The sequence below is a fragment of the Triplophysa rosa genome, linkage group LG11 (assembly GCF_024868665.1).
Source record: "Triplophysa rosa linkage group LG11, Trosa_1v2, whole genome shotgun sequence".
In the NCBI taxonomy this organism is placed as follows: domain Eukaryota; kingdom Metazoa; phylum Chordata; class Actinopteri; order Cypriniformes; family Nemacheilidae; genus Triplophysa; species Triplophysa rosa.
The window spans coordinates 13,857,702-13,875,253 of record NC_079900.1 but is presented as its reverse complement, the minus strand read 5'-3'; the positions used below and the strand labels follow the sequence as shown (position 1 = coordinate 13,875,253).

At 37.0% G+C, this 17,552-nt stretch overlaps 3 protein-coding genes across 3 annotated transcripts; all 3 read right to left on the bottom strand.

Annotated features, from left to right (window-relative positions):
* Positions 1 to 72: 72 nt before the first annotated feature.
* LOC130561294 (dual specificity protein phosphatase 3-like) lies at positions 73 to 4,994 on the bottom strand. The gene is made up of 3 exons (XM_057345516.1): positions 4,414 to 4,994; positions 4,099 to 4,322; positions 73 to 3,831 (listed from the first exon to the last, which is right to left on the bottom strand). The coding sequence occupies exons 1-3, from the start codon at positions 4,536 to 4,538 to the stop codon at positions 3,644 to 3,646; spliced, it is 537 nt and encodes a 178-aa protein (XP_057201499.1). The 5' UTR covers positions 4,539 to 4,994; the 3' UTR covers positions 73 to 3,643.
* An 11-nt stretch (positions 4,995 to 5,005) lies between these two features.
* Positions 5,006 to 9,829, bottom strand: dusp3b (dual specificity phosphatase 3b). The gene is made up of 3 exons (XM_057345515.1): positions 9,507 to 9,829; positions 6,084 to 6,307; positions 5,006 to 5,908 (listed from the first exon to the last, which is right to left on the bottom strand). Exons 1-3 carry the CDS (start codon positions 9,626 to 9,628, stop codon positions 5,712 to 5,714), a joined length of 543 nt encoding a protein of 180 aa, XP_057201498.1. The 5' UTR covers positions 9,629 to 9,829; the 3' UTR covers positions 5,006 to 5,711.
* A 166-nt stretch (positions 9,830 to 9,995) lies between these two features.
* dlx4a (distal-less homeobox 4a) lies at positions 9,996 to 15,955 on the bottom strand. The gene is given in 3 exon segments (XM_057346140.1): positions 9,996 to 11,036; positions 13,847 to 14,040; positions 15,465 to 15,955. Coding segments are annotated over 3 exon segments (759 nt in total). The 5' UTR covers positions 15,778 to 15,955; the 3' UTR covers positions 9,996 to 10,784.
* Positions 15,956 to 17,552: the final 1,597 nt, after the last annotated feature.

Here is a 17,552-nt window from a genome sequence, read left to right as displayed (position 1 = left end):
TCTTTGCCGTTTTACAACCTATCAAGTATATTCGCATAACGGTCAGGTATGACATGCTGCAGTTTGTAACTGTTTTTGGTTAAAAATAAACAAAAACTAGTTATTGAACAAGTACTTGAAAACGTGTTTTAAATATTTTTCTTATCCCGATTCACAACAGTAAGATTACAATAAGGATTTAATTTGAGCTGTGAAGTAGGACTGTCAGTTTGATGTTAAATGACTTCACCCCACGTAGATTTGTAAGTAAAGTAACCTGCAATTGAATGTTTCAAACATAGATGGCGATAGAGAGGAAAGTTACAGATTGCCGCTTTGAAGGGATAGCTCACGAAAATTGAACATTTTGTCATCATTTACTCACCCTCTTGTCATTTCAAACCTGTATGACTTTCTTTCATCCGCAGAACACAAAAGAAGATATTTTGAAGAATGTTGGGAACTATAGAACTATGGGTTCTATTGCATGGACACAAAACCTATGCAAGTGAATGGGGGCCAGAAAACGGCATTCTTCAAAATATTTTCTTTTGTGTTCTGCGGAAGAAAGTCATACAGGTTTGAAATGACAAGAGGGTGTATTTGATGTATTACATTGAATATGCAATGTCTGTGTATTCATGTTTAACAAATGAATCTCATTGTAGTCTCACTTTACACATCATTCATAACAAAAATATTTTCTTTTGTTCACAGAAAACTATTTATTTACAGTAGGTGCGTTCTGCATCTTTTAGCCTTGTTGTACCCTCTATCTTCACTGTTTACGAAAGTGTAGAGCTTATAGTTTGGATGAATCTGAAATGAATCTCACATACCTCTCCATGTCTGTAAACAGACTCTACCTCACATGACACTCACATGACATACACATTTCTGCTTAAATGTACATTTACACTACAATGACACACATGTACCGTATGTCCAGCTCGCCACCTCTCTTTACTTCTTTCACTTTATGATGTGGGACCAAGTGTCAGTCTTGCTGCCTGGTTTTTGAGGACAATGAGAACGTGCCAGACCTCGTTTAGGAATTTCACTGTGCCGTAATTGAACAGATTTTGCTTTTGAGGAAGCTCTGGACATGCAGCACAGGATGCCCTGGAACAACATTTCTACAGTCCCCTTGCCTCCGAATCTGATCTATTAATGCCCACTCCCACCTGTCAGTCCACCTCCCTCCTTAGAGACTCGAAGCCATACATGAAAAACTTGACACAAACTCCTGCCCAGCAGAGTACACAGCCGGACCTCCAAAGCACCTGCTCAGTTTCTCTGGTTCAAATGCATAGCAGCCTTTTTGACCGATACTGTGTCAGTCTGATTATAAAACAACCAGGATAATGACTCTGTGTGACATGGCTTCTACTAAATCTACTAAAGAGTGACACAAAGCGGCACGAGGACAAGCTCACTGTGACTAGCCAATCAGGCTTGGAGCTCCCATGAGACCCCAAGCCCCACACCTGACTCGGGCACAATCCAATCCACCAGCACTGCCCACGGTGTTTACTGCACCAGCAAGGGTCAACGGACCTGCCCACAGATCCTGTTAGTATAACGGGGAATCAGGAAGCCATCTTTTCTGGGTTTATAAGCTTGGTTTACAGCACTTAAATTAGAAAAGGATTCGCTCCTTCACATTGAGGTAAATCCCTGTGTTGATTGGGACTTTGACTCTTAAAGGGGTCATATCAATACATCTGTACTTCTAAAAATGAATTTAATTTAAATAAATGCTTATTGAAATTTAGCTACAAACAGCTAAAAAAAAGCATGATATGATCCTTTTAACGGATGTAAAAATGTTGTCAGCCCTCTGAAACACTTACAGGTGGCAATAAACTCTAGCTGCCTCTGGATTCAATAAATCCCTTGTCATGTCCACAATCTGGGATATACAGCGGTAAATCATAGCTGAGGTCCAAAATTTGTGTAAATGCGTGAGAAAGAACTGCCATTCCATTATTAATGCTATCCTGTCCTATCTTCGGATATGGAATGTAGAAAATAAAAGGACAGCACATTTTCTATGCGAGAAATATTGCTTTATTGAGAACGTCTTGCTGTCATGCATCATGCGTTTTTTTTTAATGCTGTGTGGACATTCTGCTGATGGAATCCTGCTTCTGGATGTAAAAATTGGACTGTGAATTTTGAATGAATGGATTGTGATAGCAGAGGAGCAATTGTTCAAACATAGTGAAACTAAAGTCTGAACAAAGTTCATTTCATACACTGTGCATTTTTGTAATTGTGTTTCAACATAAACTGTATTTGTGGGTTTGTAAATGCTCAGTGTGGACAGCCAATGCGCACCTTGTTGTTTTCCATTCGCATTCACACATCTGAGTAGTATTTACTGTATATGCTGTTTTATCGGTATGCTCCTGCAGTGATCGGTAGATTTCAGTCATTGGATAGTGAGAGCTTTTCATTTAGAGCCAAACTCATGTCTGCGCGTCAATGTTAAACATAAATCAGCAGTTCTCACTCTTCCAGTACCTTAAGCCAGTTTACAGAATGCCATGATTTGAAGTTGCCTTCAGTGGTAAGATTGGAATGAAATTAGGTTTGGATATAAAGCTCTGACCTGATTTGCGTTTGAATCCCACTTTAAATTGAGAAAAGCATTCACCCACAGGACATATCTACAGCCAACATGACCAATACCTCAATCCGGACTCCATCTGGAGCACACCCTTATATACAGTTTTAGGTTTTAACCCACAGCAGGACCTCACATACTCTTAAAGGGGTTGTTCCCTCATGACTTTCTTTTGTGAGACATGCAATGAGAATGTCAGCAGAATGATAGCCCCGGTCACCATTCACTTTACTTGCATGGAAATTGTGACAGGCTGCTTCTCTAATATTCTTACTTTCACGGCTTCTTGAATAGTATGAGGGAGAGTGAATGATGACAGATGGGAGGGGGGGGGTTTGCACCATCTAGTGATACAAAATTGCTGTTAAATCATTTCTGTAGCACTGTACCCTGCTATATTGTCATTCCAACCTGTGACAGGCCTTTGTTACCTTGAGTTACCTTTTCCACAATGCCTCAGTTATATGAATAATTTTTTTTTTCGTTTTTGGGGGGATTGACAAGATCAGCACTTTTTTAAACTTTTGACCTAGTGGCCTTCATTTTTCGCTTGGTAAAAAGATATTTGCTTTCAGCAGTTACGTTTGCATGCGTCACCAATTAGACTATTAAGATCCTTGTTTTCACATGCAGGAATGCTGTGAAGTTAAATGTTCTTCTTTTGCTATACAATCAAACTATGTATTTCCAGAGGCAGGAAAGCATGTGGGAATGGTTTTAGAGTAACTCAGGTATGTGTGCTACTTTTCACTTCAGTAAATGTTTAATAAATGTCTGTTGTGAAGACCTCTTGTCTTTAATTGAATATTTATTTAAATAATGAAATCAACATTAGGTCTGTATTTAAAAGGAGAGACTGCTTCATAAAACACCTATGAATATCTGATCAGTATACCATCACCAGAGGTCAGGAAAAGCAGAGAATGTTTATTCCAAACTCGGACACAGAAACAATAGAACACTGGTAAATGTCCTTTTTACAGATATATAATATATAACAGATTACAAAGTAAATAATGTCCAGTCATTTCAAAGCTACTTCTCACATCTGTTGTTTAGCTCACAGAGCTGAAGTAAAAATCCCTCATTTGGTCCAATTTCACGTTTTTCTCTTACTGTGGCCACAGCATCATGTACAGTCATCCTGTGATGCAGCATCAGATATGCAATGACCAGTGTAGCTGAACGACTGTAGCCTTTCTGACAGTGAACATAAACCTTACCTGTAAAAACAAAAGAAACACTGTGTTATTGCCTTACACCAAATATTGGATTGAGTTTCATTCGGATATTTAAATAGTAGGCTATGTTTTTAAATTCCAAGTAAATATATCTATGCAGTGTATCAGAAGTGTGTGACTGAAAAAGTCTTGAGTTGTATCGTTGTATTAGTATACATCTAGGGCATAATATATAATGCTATTTAGAGAGGGAATCTAACAATAATATGTATTATATTCATAAATTAACAAAAAAAACAAGCTGCAAACCTTCTACTGACAAAGCCCTTTTAATGAAACCAGAAGCCTCTTCGAAATATCTGCTGAGGTCAAAATCATCATCGTCAATGGCTGGTACTCCATGATAGATGATTCCTGATACAGAATAAAACTCTGCACTAGTGTTCACGTGCATGTCTGATTCGCCTTCCGCTGCATTCAGGATGTGCGTCACTCCCAGCTGCTTCAGACGGGTTAAATCTCTGGCAACAGACCTAAATTTACCAGATACAGTATGTTGGGAAAATGCTGGTGTATTTCTAGTAATCGATATTATAAGTTTAAAATCTATATGACCTAACTTACTCATCTAGCAGTATTCCGGGGTAGACTTCATTGAAGTTTTTGGAGGGTGTGCTGAAATCTCCGTTGTCATCTGTCAGCATATCGATGAGCTGCCTAATTGACGCTCTATAATTAACGTTAATCATAGCGAAATCAAGATTATAGTTCTGCAGCAAAGAATGTTCTTTCCAGGCGATGTATTTGTGCGACTATTGGCGAGGGTCTCGAGACGCGCTTTTGAGACGTTATGACGTGTGGTTTCAACGGTAGCGTCTTTTGCGGCGCTTAAGTACGTTATTTTAAATGTTTAAGCGCAGCGTGCTCATTTGTTCCAGTCCTGTTTATGATGCGGCGTGATTGAGGCTGGGAATCGTTTCATTGGTTCCGATGCTTTGGGAATCGAATCGCTTCTATAAAGAGGGAATCGCGGCTCTTCTTTAAAGGTTCACCCAAAAATAAAAATTCTGTTGTAATTTATTCACCCTCGTGTTGTTCAAAATCTGTATATGACTATGTGACTGGAAGACAAAAAATATGTATTTTGAGTAGCATAAAGTGTGAGTGGTTTTGTGGCCATACAATTTAAGTAATGTAGAATAAAGTCACACAGATTTGGAATGAAATGAGGATGAATAAATTATTTTTTTTGGGGGGGTTATCCCTTTAGGAGGCTTTTTTTATCGTTGTAGATGATTTTATTAGTCAACTGAATCACATAACCTGTCAAAAAAGTTCAAACATCAGAAAAAATAAATGTACCCAATCTGTGCAATCGCTGACATGAAATATTCTTCATTGATGCATTAAAACAGTCTAATATGAACTTAGGTATGGGTTTGCATACAATATGTAGATAAATTAAACAGTTAATCATCGAAATTAAGTCTGCTCTCAGAGGGAAATACTTTTTTACTGTCTTTGATCATTCACAGCACCACTAGAGGTCAGGAGATACAGAAAACATTCATTCCACATGACATGACTGATCACACACTCACCAGTCACCAAAAATATAAAATGTTATTTTTCAAACAAATTGTAGTTTGCATGTAGATAAACTGCTAATATTTGTTATAGTCACCTCTTAGATTAATGTTTCCAACACATTTTCTCATTTACACTATTTTGTACCAGTTTGCTACAACAAAGCATGTTGCCAAGTAAATAAATGTTAATTATATATGAAGTATGTATATATATCATCTATAACATATACAGTAAGAAAACTAAAAAGCTTGACATAACAGAGACAAACATTAATTGATAACAAAAAAAGAAGAATTTCAGAAAAAATCAAACTACTTCTCACACACTCTTTCTTAATCTTTCAACCTGTTGTTTAGCTCACAAAGCTGACGTAGAAATCCATCGTTTGGTCCAATTTCACGTTTTTCTCTCACTAAGGCCACAGCATCATGTACAGTCATCCTGTGATGCAGCATCAGATATGCAATGACCAGTGTAGCTGAACGACTGTAGCCTTTCTGACAGTGAACATAAACCTTACCTGTAAAAACTAAATAAACACTGACCATGTTAACATCTAACGAGTATCTATCACATATTCAGTTATCATTCTGATTTATTTAAATAGTGCTTTTAATAATCTTATGGATATACTGTGTGTGTGTATATATATATATATATATATATATATGCTTAAACATTTTTTTTACTGCAGCCCTTCCCACCTTTTATTGACAAAGCCCTTTTAATGAAATCAGAAGCCTCTTCAAAATATCTGCTGAGGTCAAAATGGTCCGTGTCAAATGCTGGTACTCCATGATAGATGATTCCCGATCCAGAATAAAACTCTGCACTAGTGTTCACGTGCATGTCTGACTCGCCTTCCGCTGCATTCAGGATATGCGTCACTCCCAGCTGCTTCAGACGGGTCACATTTCTGATGACAGACCTGTCAGGATGCAGATGTAATATAGACGGTTTCATCTTAACAAAGCAAACAAACGTTACTGCGCATGCGCACTTTTGTGACCCCAGCTTAACTTCTGGTGCACATTCACAAACAATAGAGTGCCTGTAGATTATTTCTGATAACAATCAAAAGAAACTGAGAAGAACCGTAGCGTAGCCAGACCTTCATACTTCATACCTTCATACGGTCTGTGGGCGTGACGTCTGAGGCTGAGAAACAGAATTTAACAGTTCCACACTTCATATTTTTAGTCGAAAAAGTGCATCATCCGGGTACTTACAGTGCACTTCTTTTTTTGAGGATTTTCAATGTGAACGCACTACTCACACTATTTATACTACAAAATGGTGTAGAATAGTGCATAAGTGCGCGATTTGGGACACAGTTACGCACTCAACGGTCGCAGTTTCGCTTGCGTAGCGGAAGGGAGGCCGGGCTATCAGACGCTGCTCAAGCAAAACTCTCCTGCAGTGATAACGCTTGATGACTAAAGTAATGCTGGGCAAAACAGATGAAAACTACATTAAATGAACAATGCACAAGTATATTTTTATTCACACGCATTGTGGCGATATACTTCCAGTTAGTATAAAACCGTTTAGTATTCCATTTGGGACGATACTACTCTTCTGAAATTAATATACTAGATGGTTGAGTGCATAGTTTAAGTGCATAGTATATAGTATGTCATTTTGGACTCAGCTAGTACGTTCTATATAGTATGAGTGGGGGCCATGGTCATGTTTTATGGTCATGTGACCCGTATGCTCCTTGACCTATGACGTTTTAATTTAGTTTAATTTTTACTTTTGAAATTTGACCATTGCTCAGCTCCGGTGGCATCATGGGATAGAAAAGTGTCTATCCCATCCAGGGGCGGACTGGCCATCTGGCGTACCGGGGGGCCGGAACGTATGGGGCCGGAACGGAGGCTGTGGCCGCTAACGTATAGGGCCGAAACGGACGCATTTGCCGCTAACGCATGGGGCCATAACGGAGGCGTTGGCTGCTTAGACGGACGTACTTGTCACGCTGACAACAGTTAATTACTTTTTTTATTTATTGTAAGGTTAGGTTTAGGGTTTGGGTAGGTGTGGCATTAGCCAATATAATTTCACTTCTGGTGGTAGCTGTATTCCTTCTAGCCACAACCGGGGTCAGGCGGCGCGCGTCCGATGAAACGAGGAGGTCCTGGCTGCAGGATGCAGTACGGGGCGGTGCTACATATGGGATGCTACAAAAGACGCTCCCTACGCGTCTCATTGGTTAGTGGTTGGGGTAATATTAAGGGCGGGTCTATGTGTCGTCTCGCCCTAACCTCGCCTTATTGGTTAAACACAAGTAATGACGTTGATTCCTCAGTATGTGTCACTTCCGCTATATCTAGCATCACAGTGAGTGTAAGTACACGGTCTGTATTTGGGCAGTTTTTTTAATAAGGTTTAATCCCCACGTTTAATGAACTTGATTGCCATTGATAAACAAATGAATAGTTCAGATGCAAAACCCTGTAAATGCCACATCATTAACTTGTGATGTTGAAGTGAAAGTTTTTTTATACATAGCAGTTTGCTTCAAAAACTGCTAGATACCACATTCTGCCCTGTCGGGAATATATGTTATTAATGGATAAAATGCTTGTTTGACAATGCCAGACAGCTGTTTTACTTGCCAGTAATTGTATGTGTAGACACATATTTACACGTAAATGTAATGCAAGTTGTTTATCGTTGTAATTTTATGTTGGTTATGTATGCTTATGTTGTAGTATTTTTTTTTTAATCCTGCTATATCCGTATACATTTTAATCATTTGTTGTAATTGAAATAAAGTGAATGATGTAATTCAGTAATTGTGTTTGCTTGTTTTTTTATAGACAAGGAACATTGAAGCTATGTTAGATAAGTAATAAGCATGATTGTATAAAGGCAACACACTAATTGGCTATTAAAATTATGGATGTATAAACCTAAAGAGAAACAATGTTTTTTTAATGTTTTTGGACTGTTTTCTTAGAAATTTTCTTTCTTCACTTAGAAATAAAAATTAACATATTTATATGAAACCGTAATAATGTTCAGTAGACGTTTGTCATTTTTCTTTTATCTTTATATTTCTCAAAATTTTTCTCTTAGAACATTCTGGAGGGCCCCGGATCACAGTTTGAAAATCCCTGGATTAAATAACAGTAATAGAAAAAAGTAGGATAATAAATGATAAATTAATTTTAATAATGATAAAAATATTAAATAAAAACAAGTAAAGGACGGTAAATAAATACATAGACAATGACATACTTTGTTAAATGAAAAATGAGAAACAAACTGTAAACAAAGACTTTGTAAAACACCACAAACTGCTACGGGTAACCATATTCTAACCATAATATGTGTAGTAAAACCATCGTTATAAAAACAATTATCAATACACCCTAAACAGTCACTACACTTATTAAAAGTTATGTTAGTTTTCGCAAAGGACAAGCCAAAATCAGTATCAAAATCAACCTACAAGTAGTAGAAAGACTCTTGCTTACAAACTTACAAATGAATGAAACGCTTCCCCTGAAGTAACTTTCATTGTATTAAGTTTTTAATCATACTATTTATATTAATAAATAAATACAGAGTTTATATTACAATCGGTTTGAACGGCACCGCATTAAGTCGAACAACAATGTTTTTAACCTCAGTTCCTGGTTTCAACGTCATTTCCTTGTAACCAATAGGAGTTATGGGCAAAGCGACACATGAAGGCCGTATTTAACAATAACCCCGCCTGCTAACCAATGGGATATTTTGAGGGCGGAGCTCCACGTGGAGCTCCTCCCCCATATGTAGCACCGCCCCGTACTGCAGCCTGCAGCCAGGTAGGCTATACTTCGATGAAACGGTCTACAACTGGCTATACTTTGTAGTAGCCTATTCTTATTTATAAACCCACTTCCCATACTGTCCCATTGAATGTGTGACTCCGTCAAGAGACTAAGATGGCGTGCTGCGCACGAAGTAAAAATAGGCTGTTTATTTAAGGACCGCTCTTGGTAATTTGCAACAAGATACGTCTATACTTGCTCTTGTTTTGTTTTTTACTTGGTAGAAAACGGGAAACGTTTTAATTCTGTATCTTTTAAATAATGTTTCGTCAAGTAAGTTACTGCAAGTATGATTTAACTTACTGGTCCCCAAGGAGTATTCCGGCGTAGACTTCATTAAAGTTTTTAGAAGGCATGTGGAAGTGTCCATTTTCGTCTGTCAACAGATCGTTGAGTTGTTGAACTGACACTTCGTAATCTGTCATGTCGAAATCAGCATAAATTCTCTCTCGAGCAGGGGTTGGTTTTTCCAGCCGACGCGTGACGTGATTTGCATGCTTTGTTGAGAAGCTTTCTTTAAATCAGCCCCATCGTCAATGGTCTTCTATGTTGCGTCGAATAATAAATAATTATATAAGTCTTGTTTAAGACTATAATAATGCTGTTCCCAACTGTCTTTAGGCCTAGAGTGCGCACACTACTGTCAAACTGAAGCTACAGCTCACGTGTTGTATTATTGAGACACTAGGTGGCGTCAGACATCCTTGAAACGACGCTTAAAATGACTTCCCTAGAACGGCATAAATAACTGTAAAGATATTTAAAAGTCTGTTTAAAAGATAGATCACGATTCATTATTTATATTATAATTACTGTGGTGTATATAAAGTAAATCATTTCGCAATCCCCCCCCGGTCATCAGGTGTTAAATGAGTAAATCCGTTTACTTTTAGTCTGTGAGTCATTTAGTAATCATGATGTTGGCAGCTGTTGTCGAGGGACAGAAGTCAAATTTATTGTTGAGTTGAATATGGATGAATATTATTGTGAATGTATAAAAATAGTAGTCATTGTAGTAGCAGTTCTTTTTTCTGTTGTTGGATGAATGCAATGTAAAACATATCAAAAGCCAATGCATGAATTAATATTAAGCATATTCATATGTTAAAAAAACAAATAAATCAAGGAAAGCAAGCAAGCAGATTTCCACCTTCGCATTTAGTGTCATTTAAGTAATTTCTCTGCCAGTTATTTAGAAAGCTAATATTTCACACAAGGAATCATGGCACCTGTATTTCTTAAAGATTGCTGAGGTTGCAGGCTTTGGAATATTTGTAAGATGGTACAAGAGAACTAGACAATGGCATTTTATTTAAACCTACAAAAGAGCTAACAAAATCCAAAGTATAGAGCGAGGTCAGGCTGTTTTGCCAGTCTTTCAGCAATTTCCCCACACAAACCTGCAAGCGACAAAACATTTCAGCAACACAAATCTTCATGAAGAACATACTGAGGAGAAATTCGAGAGAAGTCTGAGTGTGAGTAAACTGTGCTAAAAGAGGGCTGGCGTGATCTGAAACAGAGTGTACTGGTAAAAATCAGTAGGGGGGTAGATACACTGCAAATGTCCTACACATCCAGTCACATCATTTGAGTTCTAGGCATTGGGTCTTGATGATGACCAGGGTACCAGTGTCCAAAAGAGTTCATATATCCTCCAGAGTGAATGGGTGCACCCTTTGTTGACATGGAAACGTCCCATAGGGGTGGCATTCCAGGGGAACATGGCGGTCCGGAGACTGAAGCTGCTTGAAGGTGCTCTTCTGGTCCACTCGAGCCATGTTTCATGATCTTTTTGTACTTGGAACGTTTGTTCTGAAACCATATCTTTACCTGCCACAAAGAAATTACCATTCGTTACATTTGTCCTGTCTGTATATTGCCAATATTCTATAAACCAAAATATTGTTTTTTTTCATAGTCATAACTGAAGGTAAATAAAAAAAATTACTTTCAGAATCAGAATAACATCACATGCAGAATCTTGATTTTCAAACAACAGGTTTTTAGCATGAAATTCAGGTCTACTAAATAGGGCTCCTGCTAGCACCAGCATGCCTTTAGCTTGCTGTAACTGGGAGGGGGGGGGAAGCTTGACAGTTCAAACATTATTGCTGTTACTTTTGATGGGTTCAGCAGTTTACAAAGAGCTTATCTCAGCACAAACTGTTTGCATGCCTTTTTATAGCTGTACGATGTAAACACCCCCCTGATATCACATGCATAGGGCACATGCATAGTGTATTTCATTTCTTACTGTGATGATGAGTGTGGAAAATTCATGCTAATTGTGATTAGCTTGTGGTTGTTAAAAAACAGAGCTGTAAAACCTTCTGCAATGAAACGTAATTACATTCATGTTTTTCTGTTTGAAAAACTAAGGTTTTCTCTGCAAGCTGACACCCCAAATAATTGTTTTAATTCAGGCATTCACAATAGTTTTTTAAAATCTGTTATTAAACTTGCCACACTCTCAGCGGAACACCTTTGTCATGTGGTGTTCTTTCATGTTATTTTTATCACAAAAATTATTTTCAGAAAGATGAAAACAAGCCACGGGGGCTGAAAGGCAGGAATGGTCCTAGAGGCAACATTCAAAAGCTAAAAAGTATTTATGATTTCTTTGAGTCGTGTCATTGAGTTGAACAAATGGGCCGTAATTACCGATGTGGATTTCTCTGACAGCAGCAATGACAGGGTCTCAATTGTTCTATTAAGCACGAGTTTGGTGCAACTAATGAAGAGTATTTGGCAGGTGAATGTGGCCACATAAGTAATCCTCAGGTTTTGATATGTGTGTCTGTTATGCTGAAATGTAAGATATCCAGGCTTGTCCTGTAACGTGGTAGCATGCTAACCCTTAAAATGCATGCATGTTGATTCAGTCATATTAAATCATATTTTTTATTTGAATAAGCGCAGTTAATTTAGGTGTCACCACATTAAATGCATTTTTTTAGGTTAGCTGACAAACATTTTTTAAATTGTGTAACTGCAAATGCCCTCAGGAGAAAATAACAAAAGTAATGAATTAAATGGGTGGATCAGTTCCAAACTGATAAGAATACATTTACGGTGTAATTTGGGAGGATTCATTTACGCAAGACATAATAATTACACTCTAAGTAGTTATGATAATAATAGCAATAAAAATTAATGATGTAATGTCTGGGACAAAATCTAAAACAGTATACATATGTTTGTGTGTGCGTTTGTGTGATATTGCTTTATATTTTTTTGTTATGAAGGATAAATAGAATCCGTTGGTTATGGTCTAAGAGTATTTAAACACATTTGTATCACGCTTTAATTACTATGATGCGATAAAATGATTAATTATATCTATACATTTATATTTCAATGTAAAGCCAAGATATATCAGTATATGTGGGTGGGAAATATTTCAGAGTGTTCTTTAGTAGGCCTACTTATTAAACATGGAGTAAAATTCATATATTTTTTTCTATAAAAAGAATTTAGATATGTGTATATGTATCAAACCTCATAATGGCAATAAATATGCTGATCATAGAATCTGCTATATTACAAAATACATAAAGAGCACAGTGCATTAACTCTCTCAGACTTTTAATCCTCTCATTGGAAATGAGGAGGAGGGGATTGTAGGAGGCACTCATTTAACATTAAAATATGCTAATTTAAAATTCCTTGTTTTTTTATTTATTGGGAAAAATATTTTCAGAGGGTATCGCATATATTTAGTAAAATGTAGACTATGATAAAGTATTTTACCTTGCTAACATCACTTATGAAAAGTCTAAGTGAATATGGACTGTGAAACAAATGTATCTTACGTGGTGTTGTTTAAAATATAAATCATGTTTATGTCAATTTGTTTTTATGTATAATTATGTGTTCCATAAAAGAAAGTTCTTCTGATTTAAAAAATATTTTATGACTTTGTGTGGTGTGCCTTTTATTTCCCAAAATTTAAGCTTTCATTTGTAGTCATGGAGTTGCATCATTAAAACAGATCTACTAGAGATTCAGTAAAGAATGAAAACTCATACCATGAAGGCAGTAAGGTATTTGTGCACAATTGCCTTTTAAGTTCCATCATATTTATTCAGAGAAATATAGCATGCATAAAATTCCATTAATATAGTTTATTTTATATAAAATTATCTTATGAATAAAGAAAAATGTGTTTTACAATTATGTCAAGTCTATTTAGATAAGGATGGAAAACATGCAGTAAAGATTAACTATAAAGTATGTGCATACTGACTTTCTACTTGGTGCATAAGACAACCCAGCCATAAAGGTTTTGTTTCTTAAGTTACAATGTTTGTTTTGTTATTATATGATACCACCACCACAGATTGATTTAATAAAGAAGTACTTTGTGTAAATATTCCCTCCATAGCTATTTAAACCCGCTCTCAATCATCTGCAAAAAATGGACCAACTTTGACGCCAGTCTTTGCTGTGAAATGATACATAAACGTTGTCATATGTCAGTCCAGGCCTACACACATCTACCTGAGGGCTTTCAGTGTGTATACACGAACCCAACACCTAAACTCCTATACAAATGTTGGCATGTATCCATTAGACACACAGATCGAAATGAAGTTCTTATTGTTAGTCATCTTTCGTTCAGTGTTGTCGTTTTGACATACCTGGGTTTGTGTCAGACCCATTTTGGCAGCCAGGTCAGCGCGTTCAGGGAGCGCGAGGTACTGGGTCTGCTGGAAGCGCTGGTTGAGCGCCTGCAGCTGCAGACTCGATTAGATGGTGCGGGGTTTGCGGATCTTCTTTCCCTTCCCGTTCAGTCGGATTTCTCCACTCTCAATAGAGCTCTGCTTCTCCGATTCTTGGGTGAGAAAAAGGGGATAAGATTCGACATGGCATTTTTAACTATGTAGGCCTGATGACAAACTTTGACAAAAATGGAGTGCAAATAATGTAAAATTATTTGTCAAATATATGTAGGCAATTGTGTCGACAACAGAGGTTTAAAGTCCGTAATGAAAACATAAATCAAATCAAATTTAGATCTTAAGGGTGTGCCGACAATTGATCATGAATAGCCTGTGGCAGCCAGCCGAGGTCTGTATAGTATATACAGTATTTCCTGGTTATTTAGCAAATTTCTTAAGTTTAAAATTTAAACTACTGCATTATGCGTATCACAAATGAAGTTGTATTAAGTAACGCCTATTATTTTGTATCTAAATTTCAGTTAGATAAGCTAATAAACAATATAAAATGCATTGTTTTGTTTTAAATGAATTACAACATCTGATTAAAGTGCATTGAGGTGCAGTGTTTTTCTTGTCATACTGTAGACATGTGTGCGAGTGTGTATTAGGGTCTTGCAGTTACTTGCGTTGCTAATTGGAGTCATTAAACTATATTTGCCCATGTTACTTTAACAGCATGTATTAAAGATTACAAATATATACAAATTACAGACATTTCAGGAATTTGAGCGGTGTAAACTTAGAGAAAATCAATGACTCGGATTCATGGAGATAAAACACCAAAGATTAAATCTCGAGGAAAAATTGTTTGATATTTTTCTCACTCAATTAAAGAAGCTTTTTAAATCTGTTAATTTCATTTTAATTTGGCTGAGCCTTTACTTTAATTGAGCCTTCAGTCCAACTGTAAGCTATTTTAATCATTTGAAATGTAACATATACTTATATGTGAAGTTTTATACTTTGAATTACATTTTTAAGTTTGTTTTATTTTTCTGCACCCATCAAACTATAGCCTATGTTTAAATAAGCAAGAAAACCGTGAGAATGACATATGAAAGAACATATAAATAAATTAAGAGTTTGGTCCAAATAAAAAAAATGATGTTTTTTATTGTGCATAATTAGGCTAATATCAATCAAACTGCAGTTGGTTTGTTTAGATTTAAGCCATAATAACTCAGAAAATACAGCTAACTAATACAATAAAAACATGATTACATAATAAAAAACATGTTTTTTTTACAATTTAAGAAACCGAGTTATCTCATTTTAGAACCAAACTCATTATGTTTATAAAAACTTCTCCAAACTATTAAAACAATTAAAACACAACTTTAAGAGCAATAACCGTAAATCTAAAACCCAAATAATGTACTAGACGACAGAAATTGTTGTATTTTAGAATTGCTGCACTCTGTGTAGATAATCAGCATTTTCACAAACCAAACAGGCTAACTTTGATGCAACACAAGATAAGTTATTTTCTTCTCCCTTTTTTAGATTCATTGCTGCAAAGAAAAGCACACATTACCTCCGTCCTCTACTCTTGAATGACCGGCTGCGCTGTTATGACTGTTGTGTTGATAAGGTAAGTAAGCTCCGGGATGGTGATGGGCGCTCGGGTAATGGTAACTTAATGGACGGCCGTACGAAGGAGCTCCAGAGGAAAATGCCGTTTCGTACTGCGGATGCGCGCCTTGATGTAAACCGTGCACGGGATAGTGCGCGTGAGATACACCGGGCGAATGCTGCTGGTGAGTCTGGTAGCCGTGACTGAACTCCAGAAATGCCGATTTTGAGGGGTCTGAAGCCACCAAACTTTCAGACAGTGAAGTCATAGTCATTTTTTAGAGTTATGTCCATTAGACCGATGCACCATAAAACATCATGTATAAAAAAAAGACTCGTGTGATTTTCATCCCTTAGAGAGATTCATGTCGTCGTATTCACAGATTGAGTGAAAATGCGTCGCTCATGAGTTTGCTTTCGCTTTGAGCTGTGTCTGTGAAGTTATTCTCGACTGTCTCGTCGCATACTGGAGTTAAATTGCAAGAGTGAGAGCACTCTTCTTATTGGCTGCGTGTGCCCTCAACGTCATTTGTTCAGATGACGTAATGAGCGTAATATTTGCGAAGCATTGAAATTCCCACGTTCGCAGCAACGAAGCTTGGGTTTATAAACGTTTTTTCTCAGTGTGTAATTTTTCTTATCAAAGTAAAAAGAAGAGAAATTTTACAATAATAAATCTTTATTTGAAACATGCAGAACCACATAAAAATCTTAGTTTACTAGCATAGCCTAATAAGAATATTATAGCTACATTCGTGAGGATGTTTAGTCTGTCACGTTTCAAAGAAATATTAATGAACAAGACAGAGACAAATAATATGGCAAGCCTCCCATAGCTAATTAATCCGCCTCGTTTGATTTCCGTCGAAAGTCTGTGTAATTTTTTTCGTGTCTGAGAGGAGGAGCAGTGAAAAGAGCCGCATTTGATGCAAGGTTGTTACATGTTTTGGTTGGAGGACACGTGTTATTAGCTCAAAATAGTGACGTGTCGAGAAATACACAAATTATAGGTGCTTTTATCTCAAGCCAGCTTTCTTCACCACACAGGTATACGACTAACCGTTACGACACGCCCAGTCAATGCCTCAGTCCTGATACTGCCAGTCCTGAGTGTGCCGCTGTCCTTACTTGCCAGTGCAATACTGAAACCTGACCTTTAAAGGGCAGAATTCAGAAACAAGTGCAAAGAAACACACTGCCATAAAGTTTTTACTTACAAACTGTTATATCACCCATGCCTTACAATGCATCATTAACACAATACAACATGTGATATACTGTTATTGTGATATGTTGTAAATTACTCATTCAGTTTTAAACACCGCACATATAAACCTGCATGTTTTTCAGCTGTTTTAGGAAACATTGTACTGCATGTAAAGAGAATCACTTCCATATTATTGACTAGAATCTGCGCGTTTAGAAAAGCATGTGGTTTAGGCCCAACACTTGCTTATAATTGACTTCTACACTGAGAAAGCACTGATTTAAAAAAAGGAGACGAGAGGAGACAATGGTTGATAAACCACAGGCCAGAGTGAGGGAGAAAAAGAGCACATAGTAAGGGTAGCACTACGAAAGAAAGAGAAATGTAGACTCCATCACAGTCTGTAATTACATGTACATTATAGAGGAGAACAAAGTAAGCCCCTGAAGTCATAACACAAGCATATACCCTCACGAAGGTTTTCATTCACACTGGGGGAAGAGAGCTTAATAACAATACTTCTCATCCTTAGGCCAGACTAGCTGGCGTCGTCATTATGTGTATCTCTTCTTCTGTGCATGTATATAATTGTGCACTCTGTTGCCAAGATACTGTGAATTGTGTTGGTGTTTTTGTCTGTCATACTTGATTTGAAAATGGCACGTGCGTGTTTCAATGGCCTCTGTTGCGCTAAAGCTGAATTAGCCTACAGCACTGACATTTGCTTATTATTCTGTTGATCATTAACTTGTTTAGATGACGAAATATTTTACTATAACTGATATGGAAAATGGTAGAGGATGTTTAGTTACACATAACACTAATTGTTAGGGAGCATAGTTT

Bases quoted from the DNA above. Each gene is read 5' to 3' on its own strand.
- LOC130561294 (XM_057345516.1), bottom strand. From the start codon at position 4,538: ATGATTAACGTTAATTATAGAGCGTCAATTAGGCAGCTCATCGATATG. The intron at 4,323-4,413 runs GTAAGTTAGGTC...TGGTAAATTTAG, and splicing joins CCCGGAATACTGCTAGATGA to GTCTGTTGCCAGAGATTTAA. The intron at 3,832-4,098 runs GTTTGCAGCTTG...TTGTTTTTACAG, and splicing joins AAGGGCTTTGTCAGTAGAAG to GTAAGGTTTATGTTCACTGT.
- dusp3b (XM_057345515.1), bottom strand. From the start codon at position 9,628: ATGACAGATTACGAAGTGTCAGTTCAACAACTCAACGATCTGTTGACA. The intron at 6,308-9,506 runs GTAAGTTAAATC...GCATCCTGACAG, and splicing joins GGAATACTCCTTGGGGACCA to GTCTGTCATCAGAAATGTGA. The intron at 5,909-6,083 runs GTGGGAAGGGCT...GTGTTTATTTAG, and splicing joins AAGGGCTTTGTCAATAAAAG to TTTTTACAGGTAAGGTTTAT.